Raw genomic sequence first — 19,636 nt, forward strand, 5'->3', positions numbered from 1 at the left:
GAGGCCAGAGTGGGCACTGCCTCTCCAGCCCCCCGTTCCAGGTATGCAGGATGATGGCTGGGCTGCAGGGGCTGACGGTGCTCCATGCCTGCCGCCCGCAGACCTCGGTGCTGGTGGTGCAGTTTGTCGAGGCCATTGTGGTGTTGGTACGGCAGATGTCCCATGTGCGGGTGACCCGAGCACTGCGCTGCATTTTCCTGGTGGACTGTCGGTATTGCGGTGGCGTCCGGCGGTAAGGCCCGGGTGGGGAGCTGGGCAGACAGTCACTATCCTGGCATGGCCTGACCTCTGGGCCAGTGGGGCAGGAGCTTGTGAGTCAGTTAGTGATGAGGTCGACCCTGCATGCTGGTGGAGTACGCGCACACTCACTCTCCCTCTGCCATTCCACCCACGCACAGGAGAAGGCGGTATTCCTGCCACAGTGTAGGTTTGCTGCCTCTTGGTCCAGGGTTTTTTCCCATCTTATCCTCAGCCTTCCAGAGCTGCTTCCTCGCTCTATGCGTGTTATCTACCCAAATGCAGGCAGCTCAGCAGCATCCATGTGACACAAGCAGACTCTCCTGCCACCTCCATTGAGGCTGTAGGACCAAACTCAAACCAGACCAAGCCTTGACTGAAATTTATTTTGGGAGACTCAATCTGGAAAATTCCTTGGCTGGGCTACTGTTGCTGAGAGTGGGTTTGCAATTCATTCTCTGTGCCCATCTGCAAAGCTAGAAACAGGACTCGGGGTCCTTGAAACAGGCCCAGTGTCCCAGGACTAAGTGGCCTTGAAATGTCTTCATGCCTTCCACATCCTGCTCATGGAAACTGACCTTTGCACCCAAGGTCATGCCCTTGGCCTTCTGCTGCTCCGTTCCCTGCTTGCATGGCACTCACCTCCCTGGGCCCTCACCAGGTGGAGGTGGCTGTGTGCTATGCCTGCCCTAGTTCTTCCCTGCCATCCACTGATTGAGGGTCTCAAGCCACTTTAGGAAAAAATGAAGCATGATGTCACACCAGAGTGCGGCAGGGTTTAGTATTTCGAGTCAGAAGCACTAGGCCCCCATCTCAACAAGGAGGAGTCCCAGACAGCCCGCCCCAGCTGGTGCCTCCCCTGAGCTGACCCATCTCTCCCCAGCAACCTGCGGCAGATCTTCCAGTCCCTGCCGCCCTTCATGGACATCCTCCTGCTGCTGCTGTTCTTCATGATCATCTTCGCCATCCTCGGTGAGTTCCCGCTTCTGAGGCCCAGGTGCGCTAGAAAAGCAAGTTCATGGTGGATGAAAAATTATTTTGGGCCTGGCTCAGTGGCTCACGCCTGTAATCCTAGTATTTTGGGAGGTCGAGGTGGGTGGGTAACCTAGGTCAGGAGTTTGAGGCCAGCCTGGTCAACATGGTAAAATCCAGTCTCTACTAAAAATACAAAAATTAGCTGGGCGTGGTGGCGCACACCTGTAATCCCAACTGCTTCGGAGGCTGAGGCAGGAGAATTGCTTGAACCCGGGAGGCCAAGGTTGCAGTGAGCTGAGATCGTGCCACTGCTTTCCAGCTTGGGCAACAACAGAGTGAGTGAGACTTTGTCTCAAAAAAAAAAGAAAAGAAAAGAAAAATTATTTTGACAGTGCCTTAGTCCTTTTGGACGACTATAACAAAATGCCATAGACTGGGTGGCTTATAAACAACAGAAGTTTATTTTTCCCCGACTGGGTGGCTTATAAAAAACAGAAGTTTATTTTTCCCCGTTCTGGGCTGTGAGATCTGGAAGTCCAAGATCAAGGGCCAGCCGTGGGTGTCTGGTGAGGGCCTATTTCCTGATCCATAGGTGGTGCCTTCTAGCTGTGTCCTCACATGGTGGAAGGTGGGAGGCAGCTCTCTGAGGCCTCTTTTTTTTTTTTTTTTTTTTGAGACGGAGTTTCACACTGTCACCCAGGCTGGAGTGCAGTGGCACGATCTCGGCTCACTACAACCTCTGCTTGCCTCCCAGGTTCAAGGGATTCTCCTGTCTCAGCCTCCCGAGTAGCTGGGACTACAGGCACCTGCCACCACGCCCAGCTAATTTTTGTAGTTTTAGTAGAGATGGGGTTTCACCATATTGGCCAGGCTGGTCTCCAACTCCTGACCTTGTGATCCACCTGCCTCAGCCTCCCAAAGTGCTGTGATTATAGGCGTGGGCCACCGCGCCCGGCCTCTGGGGCCTCTTTTATATGGGCACTAATCCCATTCGGGAGGACTTCACACTCATGACCTCTTCACCTCCCACAGCCCCCACCTCCTAACACCCTCAACTTGGGGATTAGGATTTCAACGTAGGGATTAGGGGCAGGGGACACAAACATTCAGACCAGAGCAGGTAGTTTTAGAAATTCAGAAAGATTTTAATAATACGCCAGGCATGGTGTCCCACACTGACTGTTGCAGCATTCTGGGAGGCTGAGGCCGGCAGATCGCTTGAGTCCAGGAGGTCGAGACCAGCCTGGGCAAGATAGGGAGACCCCATCCCTACAAAAAAAAAAAATACAGAAATTAGCTGGGTATGGTGGTGTGTGGTGTGCACCTGTGGTCCCTGCTACTCAAGAGGTGAGGCAGGAGGATCACCTGAGCATGGGGAGACAGAGGTTGCAGTGAGCTGTGACGGCACCACTGCGTTCCAGCCTGGGCAACAGAGCAAGACCCTGTCTCAAAAATAAATAAATAATAATAACATGAACACCCATGGACCTACCATCCAGCTTAGGAAATGAAGCCGTAGAAATAAAGTGGAAGGCACATTTGTGACCTTTAGTGATCGTGATTCCCACTTTCCCCAAAGGTACCCCCTGTCCTACGCTTATCATTCCCATGCACGTCTTTATATTTTACTTCACATTTACATTTCCCCAAGTGACAAAGAAATAATGTTTTGCATACTTGAAAAAGTCTCTAAGTGGTTATATAATATGGGTGTCCACTTCTACACATTGCCCTTTCGCTCAGCACTGTGTTTTTGAAATTTATTCCTGTTGATACATGTAGATGCCGTTTATTCATTTTCACTGGAGCGGAGCAAGTATGCCAAAGCTTGTTTACCTTTTTTTTTTTTTTTTTTTTTTTTTTTTGAGACGGAGTCTCGCTCTGTCGCCCAGGCTGGAGTGCAGTGGCGCGATCTCAGCTCACTGCAAGTTCCGCCTCCCGGGTTCACGCCATTCTCCTGCCTCAGCCTCCAGAGCAGCTGGGACTACAGGCGCCTGCCACCACGCCTGGCTAATTTTTTGTATTTTTAATAGAGACGGGGTTTCACTGTGTTAGCCAGGATGGTCTCAATCTCCTGACCTCGTGATCCACCCGCCTCAGCCTCCCAAAGTGCTGGGATTACAGGCGTGAGCCACCGGGCCCGGCCGTTTTTTTTTTTTTTTTTTTATTTATTTTGGTTTATCTGCTCTTCTGTCAGACGTTTTTCTTATCACAAATCCCACCGCAGTGAACACTCCTGTGTGTTTCCCGGTGCTCACGCTTGAGAGTTTCTCGAAGGCGCTTGCCTGGGCCTTGAGAGACGGCAAGCTTCAGCTTTACTGGGTACAGCATGGTCACAGGCTGCTCACTCAGGAGGGCTTAGTTTTTCAGGTGGGGCTGACTGTGACAGCCACACAGAGTCACAGGGCGTAGACATCAGAAGCCCTGGCACTCAGCTGGGAAAGCCGAGGTCCTTTCACCAGGACTCCACAGATGGTGAAGACAGTGGAACTCCAGAGCCCTGACTCAGCCTAGAGCCAGGGCCAGCCCCTCCCGGCCCTCGTGACTGCCTTGTCCTGAGTCATGGCTCTCACTTCCTCCCACCCACCACCCCACTCTTGGTAGAATTTTGTTTGTGCTTCTCCGGGGGTAGGGGCTGATTTCCCCTGAGGGCAGAGTTCCTCCCTTTTCCCACTCAGGATTTCAGGGACTCAGGGAGTGGTCCATTCCTGGAGAGAGGAAGTGAATGGCATTCCCACTCTGGGACCCTGGCTGCAGGGGAGCAGCAGATCCCTTTGGAATTTTACTCAGCTGTCATGTTCTCAGAACCTAAGATTGCAAAACAGCAGCCTAGATTCCAGATCCAGCCTACAGATGGGTTTTGTTTGGTCTGAAAACTTAGAGCCAGCATTTTAAAATTAGATTTTACACAAAAATACAGACTTCCAGCCTTTTGAAAGAACAGAGCCGATAGTGCCCGGCACATTGCTGTAGGCGGCAAGCGTCTGGTGCCAGCAGCCCTGCTCCCTTCCAACAGAGCATGTGTTCTCAGGGTGCTGTGGTCCCCAGCGGTCCCTGCTGTTCTTCCTGACCTGCTGCATTCATTTGCATGTGTTTGTCCAGTCCTTTTGACACCAGGTTTTGGGACCTCTGCTCTAATCCTTTTGTTTATCTGTGTTTTCACCCGCTTCTAGGTTTCTACTTGTTCTCCCCTAACCCTTCAGACCCCGTAAGTAATCGGCACATTTGTCCGTCTCTTCTTTTATGGAGGGCTTTTCCCTCAGACAGGGTCGCCGGCGTGACCCTGTAGCCATATGGGGAAGGGAGGCCTGCCTGGTTTCTCATCATAGCTTGTGTGTGCGCCGCACCTGGGAGTTCCTATCACTCAGACTGACCACTTCCTTCCTTGAGAGCTGGGGATCCCCTTTTCTGTCCTTGAAAGGAGTGCCACCAGGATCAGGTTTGGACCACTGGAATATTTTGGCAGAGGAGCAGTGGGGGAGAGCCAGGTGAATGGCCCAGACGTGTGACTCCCTAGAAAAAAGTCCCCCCAAGTCAATAGTCTGCTTTTGCCAGAAGCATCAGGTGCAGGAAAGGGGAAGCCTCTGGACTGCATGTTTGCTCTTTTCTCTGCCTCCCTCAGGGATTCCTTGAGAGATGCAAGAGTGGGCATGGCAGGGCATGCCAGGTGGCCCATCACAGCCTGTTCCTGGTGGCCATGTGCTCTTGGCTGGTCCCGACTTCTCCTCTGCCCTCTCTTCCCTTGCAGTACTTCAGCACCCTGGAGAACAGCATTGTCAGTCTGTTTGTCCTTCTGACCACAGCCAAGTAAGTGCAGGCTCTGCCTTGCCTTTGGTCCTCTGCTGCTGCCCTGGGGTCTCTTTCTCTTTTCTGCAAAGTATATTCCACATCCCAGCACAGGCAGGTGCTGTGGTGCTGTTGGGAGACAGGGTTGGCCCACTGAGCACGGAGCCCAGGGATTAGAGTAGGGGAACTGGGGTTGGAGGCTGGGAAGGCAGACAAGGAGCTGTGCTCTGCAAGGCATGTGCTCTGAGAGGATGGAGACAGGCAGATACAGCACGCCGGGTCACCCTCTGCAAATACAGTTTCCCAGATGTGATGATGCCCTCCTACTCCCGGAACCCCTGGTCCTGCGTCTTCTTCATCGTGTACCTCTCCATCGAGCTGTATTTCATCATGAACCTGGTGAGTGACTGTGCCTCAGGCTATGCTGAAGCAGCCTGCCCCTACCCACGCAGCGCTAGGCACCGTGGGAGTGGAGAAGTGGGGACTGTCTTCCGCCTCTCAGGGCAGAACGTTGGGGTAGGAAGTCCCAGATTCATAGTCAGGTGCAGTGTTGCAGGGAATGCCCTGTCAGGACTTCAGGAGTTCAGCCAGTTGCTGGGGGTGGTGTCCTCACCAGGGCGGTGCTGCTGATGCTGATAGTGCTGGATGTTAAGCCCAGGCGACCCTGGGACCTTTTCATTCTTACATCAGAAATAAGCATTTGACCCTCGGTGTCCACAGGGATTATTTGCAGGACCCCCTGTAGGTACAAAGATCCACAGATGTTCAAGTCCCTTATATAAAATGGCAGAGTATTTGCAGATAACCTGTGCACATTCATCCTCTCGTATATTTTAAATTATCCTATATTACCTATAACACCTAATACAATGTAAAAGCTATGTAAATAGTTGTTATACTGGGCCAGGCACGGTAGCTCACGCCTGTAATCCCAGCATTTTGGGAGGCCAAAGTGGGTGGATCATTTGAAGTCAGGAGTTCGAGACCAGCCTGGCCAACATGGTGAAACCCTGTCTCTACTTACGAAAATTAGCTGGGCGTGGTGGTGGGTGCCTGTAATCCCATCTACTCAGGAGGCTGAGGCAGAAGAATTGCTTGAACCTGGGAGGTGGAGGTTGCTGTGAGCTGAGATCATGCCATTGCACTCCAGCCTGGGCGACAGAGCGAAACTCTGTAACCAAAAAAAAAAAAAAATTGTTATACTATATTGTTTAGGGATAATGACAAGAAAAAGAGGGCTGCACATATTCAGTACAGATGCAACCATCTTTTGTTTTTGGAATATTTTTGATTTGCAGTTGGTTGAATCCATGGATGGAGAACCCACAGATATGGAAGGCCAACTATATTATAATAACCGTAAAAGCTGGCATTTAGTAAGCCTTAGCCATTTGGCACTATGCAAAGTGCTTTACATGTGAGGATGAAATAATAAATGAACACAACTGTGGAGGTAGTGAGTATGGTTCTCGACGTGCAGATGAAGAGACTGAGGGTCAGAGTGACAGTGTGATTTGCCCATGGCTGTGTAGCTTGTAGTAGCCAGGCCAGGCTCGTTCCAGAGCCCTGTTCCTAACCACTCTGTTCAGTTGCACTCACGTGCCAGAAATGTCTTGTGTATTTCTACCTCACTTATCAGGAACCACCAGAAAATCCAGTATAGAACACGTTCTGTGAAGGAGAACATAAAACCTCTGTGCTCAAAGAACTTTGAGGGTGTTTGTGGAGGCGCGGACAGCCTCTAGGAATGTCCCAGCCATCACAGATCACATCCGACACCAGGCTGTTAGGCCGGTGCCCAGACCACACATCCATGGCAGGGCTAACGGGGAGAGGCTTCCGATCGAGTCTTGTGTTTATTTTTATGCTTCTGCAGATCATTCTCACACCAGTCACCACAGTCAGGCCCAGTATAGAAATGAAAATCATCTTCTCCAGGTAGACTTGTGAAATCTAAAAAATTTTAAGTCCTTTTTTCTTTTTTGAGACAGAGTCTCGCTCTGTCACCCAGGCTGGAGTGCAGTTGTGCAATCTCGGCATACTGCAACCTCTGCCTCCCAGGTTCAAGCAATTCTCCTGCCTCAGCCTCCCGAGTAGCTGGGATTATAGTCACATGTACATGCCACCACACCCGACTAATTTTTGTATTTTTGGTAGAGACGGGGTTTTGCCATGTTGGTCAGGCTGGTCTCAAACTCCTGACCTCAGGTGATCCGCCTGACTCAGCCTTCCAAAGTGCTGAGATTACAGGTGTGAGCCACAGTGCCTGGCCAAAATTTAAATCTTAAAAAGGAGAAAATATTTCCTTTTTTTTTTTTTTTTTTTGAGACAGAGTCTCGCTCTGTTGCCCAGGCTGTAGTGCAGTGGTGCAGTCTTGGCTTACTGCAACCTCCACCTCCTGGGTTCACACCATTCTCCTGCCTCAGCCTCCCGAGTAGCTGGGACTACAGGCGTCCACCACCATGCCCGGCTAACTTTTTTTCTATTTTTAGTAGAGACGGGGTTTCACCATGTTAGCCGGGATAGTCTCAATCTCCTGACCTTGTGATCCGCCCGCCTCGGCCTCCCAAAGTGCTGGGATTACAGGCGTGAGCCACCATACCCGGCCTGAGAAAATATTTTCTTGTTTTAATTCCTGAAAACCAAGAAGAAATATGTTGAGTACTTCTTTGTATTTGATTTAATTTATAATATATTTAGAGCTGTGAAAATTTAGGGCAACAGTCAACAAAGTACGACCTGCTGGCCAAATTTGGCTCATGGCCTGTGTTGGTAAATAAAGTTTTACTGGGACACAGTCATGCCCATTTGTTTATGTATAGTCTGGCTGATCTCATGATATGACCACAGGTTAGTAGTCGCAGCAGAGATATTTGGCCTTCAGAGCCTAAAACAGTTGCTGTCGAACCCTTTACAGAAAAAGCGTGCTGACCTTTGATCCACAGGGAAAAAATGGGGGACCAGTTTGAGGGAAAGGACCAGAGAGTTTCCCTTGAAACATTTTTAAAGACAGAGAAAGTGTTTCTAAAAAGGATTCTTTCAGGTTCTTCCCCCGCCTTCCATCCCCCTCTGATAAGCTAACTTTGGTATTAGCCAACTCTAGAACGTTATTTCCTTGCATGCAGAGCCTCTCATTCCCCTTTTTCCTGGGCCACACGTGAAGCAGTGACTCACAAGGAGAAGTAACAAGGGGGCAGGAGGAGGAAGGGTCCTTCTGGATCGGAGGTCAGGAGGGCAATGGGCAGGCAGCCTCCCCCTGCCACTGGCTGGAGTCTGACTGGGCTCAGAATCCAGATGTGCCCCTCTTGCTACTCTCTCCTCATCTGGCTTGCCCCTGCCCAGCCTGGGACAAGCTGTAGCTGGAACTGGGGAAGGGAGTGTGGGAAAGTGGAGGGGAACCTGGGAAAGATGGAGTAACAATGCCTTCATGTATCTGAAGAGGGAAATTTACAAGCAGAACAAAAGGCCTTCCTCTGTTGAGACTTGGGAGACTGACTTCCTACCCCATGAGGTGCAGGCGAGAGGGTCTCCCCAGGGCCTGTCTGGGGTGGCTGGATAAGAGCCTTGCCTAGATGATGAACCCATACCCCCCTGCACTCCCTGCCATAACCACTCAAGGTCCTGAGCTAGGGCTCTGTGCTTCTCTCCCACAGCTTCTGGCTGTGGTGTTCGACACCTTCAATGACATTGAGAAACGCAAGTTCAAGTCTTTGCTACTGCACAAGCGAACCGCTATCCAGCATGCCTACCGCCTGCTCGTCAGCCAGAGGGTAGGAGCTATGGGCAAGGGAGGGACTTGGTCCCTGTCCTCCTTCCCTTGCCCAGAGCAGCCCCTAAGCATGGCCAGGCCAGCCACTTTGGAAACCAGGAGCCCTGCCCTTGGAGGAATGAGCAGAGCTGGAGTGGATCTGGAGTGGGTGCCCCAAGGGAAGGGGAGTAGTCTGGGTTCCACACTGCTCTTCCCTCTCCCCCAGAGGCCCACCGGCATCTCCTACAGGCAGTTTGAAGGCCTCATGCGCTTCTACAAGCCCCGGATGAGTGCCAGGGAGCGCTATCTTACCTTCAAGGCCCTGAATCAGAACAACACACCCCTGCTCAGGTAAGAGCAGATGCCTGGTAGAGGCAGCATGGCCAGACAAGGCGTTCACGTCTAGAGTGAACTGGGGCATGTGAAGGCCCTGGAGGTGGGCAGGCCTATAGGCTTGGCAGAGACTTCCTCCACAGAGATGTTTATCCATGTAGACTTACGGACTGGATTCATCAGGATTCCTTTTGCAAGTGACAAAAGTCCGACACAAATCCAATTCGAACTGACTTGAGAAAAAAGGAGCTCATGAAGTGGACTGGACCAGCTGCTGGCCCTCGAACCCCCAGTGGGGTGGAATAGTCCCATGTGAGCCAGGTGGACAGAGAGGGGTGAATATACTTCCCCCATCCCCTGCACACACCTGGCTCAGCCGCAGAGAACTGACCCGAGATCTCCAGGGGCAGGATAGGTCTTCCAGGCTGTTGATGACCAAGCCCTGTCCACAGCAGCCTGCTGTGGAGCTGAGAACAAGCCCTGTTTGAGCTGAACTTTCAGTCCCAGGTGTTGCATTAAGGCCCCTGCTAAAAAGCGAAGTTTTCATCCTCCTAAGAATCCTAGTGCTCCAGCAGCAGCCTCTCCAGGGCACTGACACTGTCCGTAGTTAGTGCAGTCGGTGGAGACTAAGTGGATTACGTATTCGTAGTACCTCAAGGTCAGAGGAGATCCAAACGCTTGCAGGTAAAGGATCCCCTGGCACTGCTGTGCTGGGACTCACACGGTGTCCCCTCTCTTCCTCCCACCCTCACCCTGTAAAGGTGTCCATAGGCAGGCAAGTAAGAGAAGCAAAGCTCTGTGGAACTATGTTCTGATATTTTGTCCCTTTTTATTTTGCTTTTGGCAGCCTAAAGGACTTTTACGATATCTACGAAGTTGCTGCTTTGAAGTGGAAGGTGAGTTCTCCTCTGAGACCATAGAAGGAGTAAACAGACAGGTCCCCAAGTGGGGCAGTGAGGAGCAGGGGCACCCTGAGATCCAGCTCTCTCCCTGCTAGAGCAGCTCAGCCCCCAGCGTGGCATGGTACACTTCAGGGATCACAGGTGGCCCCCAGCCCCCAAATCTGCCCTTACATTTGTGATACAGTGTCATCATTAACAGCACCGAATCTCACTTAGACCGCATTAGTTATTGTGTGACATCAGGCAGGTTACTGAGCCTTTCTGAGGCTTTTCTTACCTGGGAAGTGGCGTAAGGATAATCCCTACTGACAAAGCTAATTTCAGGACTATACTAAAATAATGCCTCTGCATGGCACATTGTAAATGCTCGGTACACACTGGCTGGCTGTGTTGTCATGTAGATCCCTGAAGGTTAACATTGTTCCCCAGTTTAGCAGAGTGAACAGGAAAGGAAGCCAGCATCCTGGCTCCAGGGCAGGGCTCTTGTCCCTGGCCCTGACACCCTCCCTCTTGGTCCTGTTGTCTACCAGGCAAAGAAAAACAGAGAGCACTGGTTTGATGAGCTTCCCAGGACGGCGCTCCTCATCTTCAAAGGTAAGTGGGCTTGAATATGGCAGGTGTTGGCAGCTGGGGGCTGATGGAGGTTTTCAGAGACCACAGATAAGCATCTGAGAAGAGGTCCAGAGGGGTGTGTGTGTGTGTGTGTATGTGTGTGTGTGTGTGTTTGTCTGAATGTCTGTGTGAAGAGACAGTGTGATTATCCCAGCAGGGAGGTAAGGGTGGTAGGAAGCAGATTGGGAGAGAAATGGGTAACTTAACCCAACCAAAATGGGTAACTTAACCCAACCAAGACATTTGGGGTATTTTTCTTTTTTCATACAAAAGCAAAGATGTTCATTGAAGAAACTCGAAAGTGAGATAATTAGAAGTAAATGGAAATTTACCACCCAGATAACCACTGTTAATTCTCTGATGTGTTTCCCTCTGTGCCATTTTTCTATGCATTTTTAAAACAATAGGGTGACATTATATATTCCATTCTGTAATCTGCCTTTTCATCCAATAACACATATGTGTGTGTATATATATATGTGTGTGTGTGTATATATATATATAGTTTTTTTTTTTTTTTTTTTTTGAGACGGCGTCTCGCTCTGTCGCCCAGGCTGGAGTGCAGTGGCACGATCTCCGCTCACTGCAACCGCCGCCTCCCAGATTCAAGTGATTCTCCTGCCTCAGCCTCCCGAGTAGCTGGGACTACAGGCATGTGCCACCATGCCCGGCTAATTTTGTGTGTGTGTGTTTTTAGTAGAGACGGAGTTTCACCATGCTGGCCAGGCTGATCTCGAACTCCTGATCTCGTGATCCACCCACCTCAGCCTCCCAAAGTGCTGGGATTACAGGCGTGAGCCACTGTGCCCGACCCCGATAATATATTTTTGCCCTCCTCTTATGGCAGGATATATACCTACTTTGCATGACCCCTTGAATAATGCTCGTGTAGTGTAAAGTTTGAAAATTTGAAATTGGGTGCTCGTATTATTTACCTGACAATTGCCCCTTAATTTCATGCCAGTTTCAGCAGTGATCAGGAGAGCTTTGTCCTGCTTTATCTCGGTTCCAGGTTGCTCAGGCTCCCCCCAGAGTAGCTGTAGTCAGTGCAGTCTTGTCTGGGGGTCTGAGCAGAAGCGTGGGTACCACTCTTTGAGCAGGACCCTCCTTTCTTCACCTCTGGGGTAAAGACCATGCTTACCTGCATGCACGAAGAATGTGGTAGGTGGTTGCACCTGCCCAGAAAGAGATAATAAAGGATACGGTAGGGGGAACAAGTACGTAAATTTACATTTTAACATGTCTTTTCTTCAAATAGGTATTAATATCCTTGTGAAGTCCAAGGCCTTCCAGTATTTCATGTGTAAGTGTGAAATATCTCCATTCTAGGCCACTTTCCCCCTGAGTCCTTTGCTGTTCTAGAAGCGGGAGAGGCAAGAGATTGGTCCTAGAGTCCTGTGTTTGACTTTTTATTGTGGGGAATTCCCAGCATGCATAAAAGCGGAGAGAACATTACCACGCACATCCCGTGCCCGTCACCCATCTGTATCTTCACTCCGGCTCATCATCCTCTCTAGACCTAGATTTTTTGGAAGCAAATTCCAGAACCACAGAGTTGACTGGTTGATATGTCTCTTGAGTTTGTTTTAATCTATAGGCTCCTCTTCCTCACCTCATTTAGGTGAGGAAGCAGGATTTGGGTTTTGTATGTTCCTCTGTTGCCTTTTCCTGGAATTTGGTAGTTCTGTCTAGAGCCATGCTGCGCAGTGTGGAAGCCACTGGCCACGTGTGGCAATTTACATTTAAGCTAATTAAAATGAAAAATTCAGCTTAGCTGTCACATTTCAAGTGATAGCCACAAATGGCTAATGACTACCAATTGGATGGTGCAGATAAGAAAATTTTTATTGTCACAGAAAATTCCCTTGGACAGTACTAACCTAGAGGCTTGATCCAATTTGGTCTTTCCAAGGAGCTCTGGTTCCTTTTAGTAGGAAATGGTGTTAGAGACACAATTCGAGGTGCTGGGTGCTCATTGCTGGGTGCTTATTGTTTCTAGGCCTTTCCATGGACAGAACTAGGGTTTTGGTTTTTTTTTAAAGATAAACTGTTGTGCTTTCATGCTAATACTTCACATTCAGGCCTACAGCGAGTTTAAGATTAAGAATCTAGACGTGTAAGACTGATTTCATCAATCTTACACGTCTAGATTCTCAAACCTTTTTTTTTTTTTTTTTTTTTGAGACAGAGTCTCATTCTGTCGCCCAGGCTAGCATGATCTCTCCTCACTGCAACCTCCGCCTCCCAGGTTCTAAGTGATTCTCCTGTCTCACCCTCCTGAGTAGCTGGGATTACAGGTGTGTGCCACCACGCCCAGCTATTTTTCTATTTTTAGTAGAGATGGAGTTTCACCATGTTGGCCAGGATGGTCTCGAACTCCTGACCTCAGGTGGTCCACCTGCCTCAGCCTCCCAAAGTGTTGGGATTACAGGTGTGAGCCACGTGCCCGGCCTAGATTCTTAATATTAAAATCCAGGTTGTCTTTGAAGACAATCAGACACCAACAAAGAAAAAAATAAATATCCAGGTTCCCAACTACACTGGCACAGTTATTCATTTGCTTTGTCTCACAGTCCCAGGATAACAATTGCAACGCAATCCCAACGATATAATTACTAGAAACATCATTCCAAGGATGTACATTCAGATTACTGTGGGTTTTTTTGTTTGTTTTGAGACAAAGACTTAGTCTGGTGCCCTAGTGGCACAGTCATGGTTCACTGCAGCCTTGACCTCCCAGGCTCAATCCATCCTCCCACCTCAGTCTTCTGAGTAGCTGGGACCACAGGTGCATGCCACCACACCTGGCTAATTTTTATTTTTTGTAGAGACGGGGTAGCCTCACGTTGCCCAGGCTGGTCTCAGTCTCCTGGCCTCAAGCCGTTCTCCTGCCTTGGCCTCCTGAAGTGCTAGGAGTACGGGTGTGAGCCACTGTGCTTGGCCTTGTGTTTTAAGGTCACCTGGGATAGTTCCTCTCCATGTGGACATGTTAACAACTGGATACACATTTGGATTTCTTTTTTTTTTTTTTGAGACAGAGTCTCGCTCTGTCTCTGTCACCCAGGCTGTGGTGCAGTGGCGCGACCTTGGCTCACTGCAACCTCTGCCTCCCAGGTTCAAGCAATTCTCCTCCCTCAGCCTCCCAAGTAGCTAGGATTACAGGTGCCCACCACACCCGGCTAATTTTTTTTTTTTTTTTTTTTTTTTTGAGACAGAGTTTCACTCTGTCACCCAGGCTGGAGTGCAGTGGCGTGATCTCGGCTCACTGCAAGCTCCGCCTCCTGGGTTCACACCATTCTCCTGCCTCAGCCTCCCGAGTAGCTGGGACTACAGGCGCCCACCACCACGCCCGGCTAATTTTTTTGTATTTTTAGTAGAGACGGGGTTTCCCCATGTTGGCCAGGCTGGTCTCAAACTTCTGACCTCAGTTAATCCACCTGCCTTGGCCTCCCAAAGTGCTAGGATTACAGGCATGAGCCACCGCACCCGGCCTACACATTTGGATTTCTTTATGCCATGTTATTTTCTATTTTTGGGGATTACTTTTGGCATTTAATTTTGTTTTATGGCCGGGCACGGTGGCTCAGACCTAAAATCCCAGCACTTCGGGAGGCCAAGGCAGGTGGATCACTTGAGCCCAAGAGTTTGAGACTGGCCTGGGCAACATAGTGAGACCCCTGTCTCTACAAAAAAAAAATACAAAAATTAACTGGGTATGGTGGCTCACACCTGTAGTCCTAGCTACTTGGGAGGCTGAGGTGGGAGGATCACCTGAGCCTGGGGAGGTTGAGGCTGCAGTGTGCCATGATTGCGCCACTGCACACCAGCCTGGGCAACAGAGTGAGACCCCCCATCTCAAGAAAAAAAACCCAAATATTTTTTCATAATTATGTAAATTAGGGCTGGGCATGGTGGCTCATGCCTGTAATCCCAACACTTTGGGAGGCCGAGGCAGGCAGATTACTTGAGGTCAGGAGACCAGCCTTGAGGTCAGGAGACCACTTGAGGTCGAGACCAGCCTGAGCAATGTGGTGAAACCGCGTCTCTACCAAAAATAGAAAAAATGAGCCGTGCATGCCTGTGGTCCCAGCTACTTGGGAGGCTGAGGCAGGAGGATCACTTGATCCTGAGAGGCAGAGGTTGCAATGAGTTGTGATGGTGCCACTGCACTCCAACCTGGGTAATACAGTGAGACTCCATCTCAAGAAAAAGCAAAAAAAATTATGTAAAATACTTACATGGTTCCAAGTCAGATCTACCAAAAAAAGTATATTGAAGGAAGTTTAGTTTATATCCCTGTCACTTCCCACAGTGGGCAACTTTTATTTATGGTTTATCCTTCCATTGTTTAAAACCTGTAAGTTGGATACCTATCAATATATCTGTCTTAAACAATAGCATATTTTATGCACTTTTTTCTGCCACCTGGCTTTTTCCAGTTAACAATATGCCCTGGAGACCGTAATATGTAGAAATGAGGCTAGGTGTGGTGGCTCACACCTGTAATTCCAGCACTTTGGAAGGCAGAGGCAGGTGGATTGCTTGAGCCCAGGGGTTCAAAACCAGCTTGGGCAATGTGGCAAAACCCCATCTCTACAAAAAATACAAAAATTAGCTGGCGTGGTGGTGTGCACCTGTGTTCCTAGCTACTCAGGAAGCTAAGGTGGGAGGATTGCTTGAGCCCAGGAGGTGGACGTTGCAGTGAGCCAAGATCACGCTCCACTGCACTTCAGCCTGGGTAACAATAAAACCTTGTCTTAAAAAAAAAAAAGTAATATGTAGAAATGTACCACATTTCTTTTCTTTCTTCTCTCTTAGAGAGAGGGTCTTGCTCTGTCACCCAAGCTGGAGTGCAGTGGCACAAGCATAGCTCACTGCAACCTTGACCTGCTGGGCTCAAATGATCCTCCCACCTCAGCCTCCTGAGTAGCTGGGCCCACAGGTGCACTACGACACCTGGCTAGTTATTTTTATTTTTTGCAGGGATGTGGTCTCCCTGTGTTGCCCAGGCTGGTTTCTAGCCCCTGGGCTCACGCAATCCGCCTGCCTCAGCCTTTCAAAGTGCTGGGATTACAGGTGTGAGCCACTGTACCTAGCCTGTGTTTCTTTTTTATGGTTAAAGTATGCCAGTTTATGAATGTGTCATAGTCTGTGCAACCAGTCCCCTACTGATGATCATTGAGATTGTTGCCAGTGTTTTGCTATCACAAATAGTGCTGCGGTGAGTAGCTTTCAGATACATCTTATATTTTTGTTAGTGCATCATTGGGATGGTTTCTGGAAAGTGGGATTGCTAGGCGAACGGCTTAATGCATATGCAATTTTTCTAAAGAGTTCATGCAATTATTTTAAAATTAGAAGTCTCTAGGGGAAAATAAGTGTTTTCAATACTTGAATGCCTTGTATATTGTCCATCTTTTACATCAATTTGGAATAATCTCTACATCATAACTGGTATTCATACAGTGACAGAGGGAGTGTTTTTAGAAATTTATACCTGTTTCTAGGTGAAAACACTGGTTGATTAGCTCCCTTGGTAAGAGCACTGAGCAGAAAGAAGTTCCCTATCAAATGGGTGTGTGGAGCAGCCCTGTTCTCCCCATCCCGTAGAGCTCCAGGAAGTTAACCAGGGACTGCAGCTGCAACCTGCAGATTTCTAAGCCCCCTGTTATTTCTCTGTCTTTTACGGGCCTGTGTATTTCAGACTTGGTGGTGGCAGTCAACGGGGTCTGGATCCTTGTGGAGACATTTATGCTGAAAGGTGAGCCCCACTCGGGGATTGGCCGTGTCCTGGCCGGCACACCTGGCTTGCCTGTGAGCTGCTACTTCTGTCTTACAGGTGGGAACTTCTTCTCCAAGCACGTGCCCTGGAGTTACCTCATTTTTCTAACTAGTAAGTTTCCGACATGACTTTGCTGGACTGCTTGTTTTAAAATTTTCTGGGAGAACTTTCATTCAGTGTAGAACCTCATGGTTCTTCTCTAAAACAGGAAGCTATGAAGAGACAGAGTAATCAGACTGATTCCATCTCGTCCCTGTTTAAAACTCTTTTCGTGGTTGTGCACTGCCCTCTGGATGGAGCCCAGATCCTAGGCGTGTGTGGCCCTCCACTCGGCTCTGCAGCCCCGCTGCTTGCCAGCGCTGTGTCCCCCGCTGCACGCTGTCACCCTCCTCAGCAGCCTCTGCTCCCTGCTGCTCTCCTGCCTCTGGGCTGTGCACAGGGGTTTCCTCTGCCTGGTGGTCTCTCCCTCTAACCTCTTCCTGACTTTCCTGCTCTTTCTATCAAGTCTGAGCACACTGTGTTGTCATTCCCTGTTGGCGTCTTTCCTCCCACCGAGCTGATAAGCTCTGTGCCCCCAGGGTTGCCCTGCACTGGTCACTGTTGCACACCTGGTACCCAGTGCAAGGCCCAAGGTGGAAGGGGTGGTCAGGACACACCTGTTGGATGGACACATGGTTAGCTGGGCCCTGCCCAGAGATGGGAAGGGAGGATTTCTCTCTTTTTTTGGGCAGGATCTTTCTCTGTCGTCCAAGCTGGAGTGCAGTGGTGTGATCATAGCTCACTGCAACCTCAACCTCCCAGGCTCAAGGGATCCCAAGTAGCCTCAGCCTCCCAAGTAGCTGGGATTACAGGCACACAGCGCCACCATGCCTGGCTAATTTTTGTATTTTTTGTAAAGACGAGGTCTCACTATGTTGCTCAGGCTGGTCTCCAACTCCTGGGCTCAAGTGATCCTCCTCTCTTGACTTCCCAAAGTGCTGGGATGATAGGCGTGAGCCACTATGCCTGGCCAGTTTCTCTTAAGCAGATTACCCAGTTGGCCACCATCTGGGCCCTCTCCTGGAGCACCTGCTCTCATGCTGGGACATGAGTGAGGCCTGGGCTCAACCTGGGGGGCACGTGGCCAGCAGGGAGGCTGCAGACTGCGGAGGAGCCTCAAAGAGGAGACCGAGCATAGGGGAGGATGTGGCGGGGCTGCTGCCGATGGACTCCTTCTGTCCGCAGTCTATGGGGTGGAGCTGTTCCTGAAGGTCGCCGGCCTGGGCCCTGTGGAGTACTTGTCTTCCGGATGGAACTTGTGAGTGGACAGCATGTTTCTGATCCAAAGCTGAGACTCTGAGGATGGTCCCAGACCCTTCTCTGCACACCCCAATCCCGGGCCATTTCTGGAATCGCAGAGGGAAGGTCTGAGGATGGGCCAAGGCCTGTGTCTCCCTCAAGCAGCCCTGCCCACAGCCCAGGAACTCCCCAGGGTCAGGCCCTTGTCTGAAGCCTCTCAGACCACCCACGCCAGTCCTTCTGGAAACGGCCTCTTGAGGTGCCATAGGCTGGTTGGCTCTTCCTGACTCATTAAACTTTTTTCTCTTCCATAAAAACCACAATGCCCACAGAGAAGAATGCTCCCCCACCTTCCTTGATCAGCAGTAATGAGACCCATGTGGCCCTTCTCCCTACTCCCCAGAGCATTCAAGTTAACCGGCCCGTGAAGTCAGGCTGCACTCATGAGGTCTTGGGCCGCAAGGGTGAGCAGGTTAACACGCAGAGTGGGCCGTGAGGGTGAGCGGGTTAACATGCAGAGCAGAGTTGGGAGGAGCCCACAGCACATGTGTGCCCTGCGTGTCTGGAGAGGAGAGAGGGTCCTCTGGCTTGGGGCAGGGCGAGCTGTTCTCCCGATGGGAATCTCACTGGAAGGGCCTGCTCTCTTCCCTCAAAAAGTTCCTTGGAGTCAGGCTGGTCTGCAGTGTGTAACCAAATGTCTGTTGAGTGGAAGACGAGACCTGTCTCCAGGGCTGCAGAGGCCGGGGCTTCTTTCCTTCCTGTCGTTAGACCAGCATGGGGCCCTTTGGAGGGGTTCCTGGGCATTTCTGGCCTTGGGGTCAGAGCACTGAGGCCTGACCCCTGAGACGCATGCTGGGACAGGGCCTGGACACCTTGAAACTCCAGGGCGGCAGGAAGTTCTTCCCGCAGCCAGCTGGTTCCTGTTGGTGTTGCTGTGTCTGGGCTCCGTGGGAGGGTGGCTGTGCACAGGGCCAGGGAGGGGAGCAGACGCAGGGAGGCTCAGGGCCACAGGGTGGACCTTGGCCTCTCCCCTCCTGCAGGTTCGACTTCTCCGTGACAGTGTTTGCCTTCCTGGGACTGCTGGCACTGGCCCTCAACATGGAGCCCTTCTATTTCATCGTGGTCCTGCGCCCCCTCCAGCTGCTGAGGTAATGGGCAGGGCAGAGCCGGAGACAGAGAGGGAGAAAGAGAGGGAGGGCGGGAATGCCCCAGGATTGATCTGGGAAGTGACCCAGAATGAGCCAGAAGTTTCACAAGCCAGAGTCACAGATGTCACCCCCTGCAGAAGCACCATGGGGTCACCATCCCCACCCCTGAGGGTGTGCGGGCTGCCTGTGCCCCTCCCCTCACTGCACCAGGCGCCTCTGGGCAGAGAAACCCAGCCCATGACTCGTGCACCCTATCCAAGGTGGCATTGCACCCGCCATAGGAGCCCATATGCTCAGTCACAGATCACTGAGCCACAGGTCTGAGGGTTGGAAGGGCCTTTCGGGGCCCCTCATGCTTTTCTGGCTCAGCGTCTTATGGAGAAAAACCCTCGTGTGGGTCCCACTGATTTCCCAGGGACACTGGAGGATGTCCCAGGCGAGCCTGCCCCACTGACTATGTCTCTTCCTAATGAGGGGTCCTGAGGTCCTGTGCCCTCAGAGCCTGGGCTTGCCTCCCGACCCTCCAGCTGCAACCCCATCCATGTCCGCCCCATCCTCTCCCAAGGCGGGACAGGCGGGGCAGGTGCAGGGAGGGGTGTTGGTGTCTGTGGAGGAAAAGCCTACCCCCTTGGCGTGTGGGGGTGCCCTGGGGCTGCGCCTGAGTGTCCGTCTCCGTCCCGCCCTCTGCCACCCTTCTTCACTGGTGAGCTCCATTGCCCCTGCTCCCGGGGCACATGGGCTTCTCCCCCCTCTTTCCCAGGAGCAAGGCCTTGCTCCTGTCTGAGCCTGCAGCTCTACTGCAAGGAGATGTGTCCTGGCCCTGCTCCTCTTCATG

At 50.9% G+C, this 19,636-nt stretch overlaps 1 protein-coding gene across 4 annotated transcripts in view; it reads left to right on the forward strand.

Annotated features, from left to right (window-relative positions):
- TPCN1 (two pore segment channel 1) overlaps nt 1-19,636 on the forward strand; it is a 77,743-nt gene that overhangs the window by 47,396 nt on the left and 10,711 nt on the right. For all 4 annotated transcript variants that reach the window (XM_030821453.1, XM_030821455.1, XM_030821454.1 and 1 more), the window contains exons 6-19: nt 102-232; nt 1,121-1,209; nt 4,386-4,420; nt 4,961-5,019; nt 5,298-5,397; nt 8,652-8,768; nt 8,973-9,097; nt 9,927-9,975; nt 10,512-10,575; nt 11,852-11,896; nt 16,298-16,354; nt 16,433-16,486; nt 17,600-17,672; nt 18,694-18,801. In XM_030821453.1, the coding sequence (XP_030677313.1) occupies nt 102-232; nt 1,121-1,209; nt 4,386-4,420; nt 4,961-5,019; nt 5,298-5,397; nt 8,652-8,768; nt 8,973-9,097; nt 9,927-9,975; nt 10,512-10,575; nt 11,852-11,896; nt 16,298-16,354; nt 16,433-16,486; nt 17,600-17,672; nt 18,694-18,801 (1,106 nt within the window). The remainder of the gene's footprint in view (nt 1-101; nt 233-1,120; nt 1,210-4,385; nt 4,421-4,960; nt 5,020-5,297; nt 5,398-8,651; nt 8,769-8,972; nt 9,098-9,926; nt 9,976-10,511; nt 10,576-11,851; nt 11,897-16,297; nt 16,355-16,432; nt 16,487-17,599; nt 17,673-18,693; nt 18,802-19,636) is intronic.

This window comes from Nomascus leucogenys, chromosome 10, assembly GCF_006542625.1.
Source record: "Nomascus leucogenys isolate Asia chromosome 10, Asia_NLE_v1, whole genome shotgun sequence".
Taxonomy (NCBI): domain Eukaryota; kingdom Metazoa; phylum Chordata; class Mammalia; order Primates; family Hylobatidae; genus Nomascus; species Nomascus leucogenys.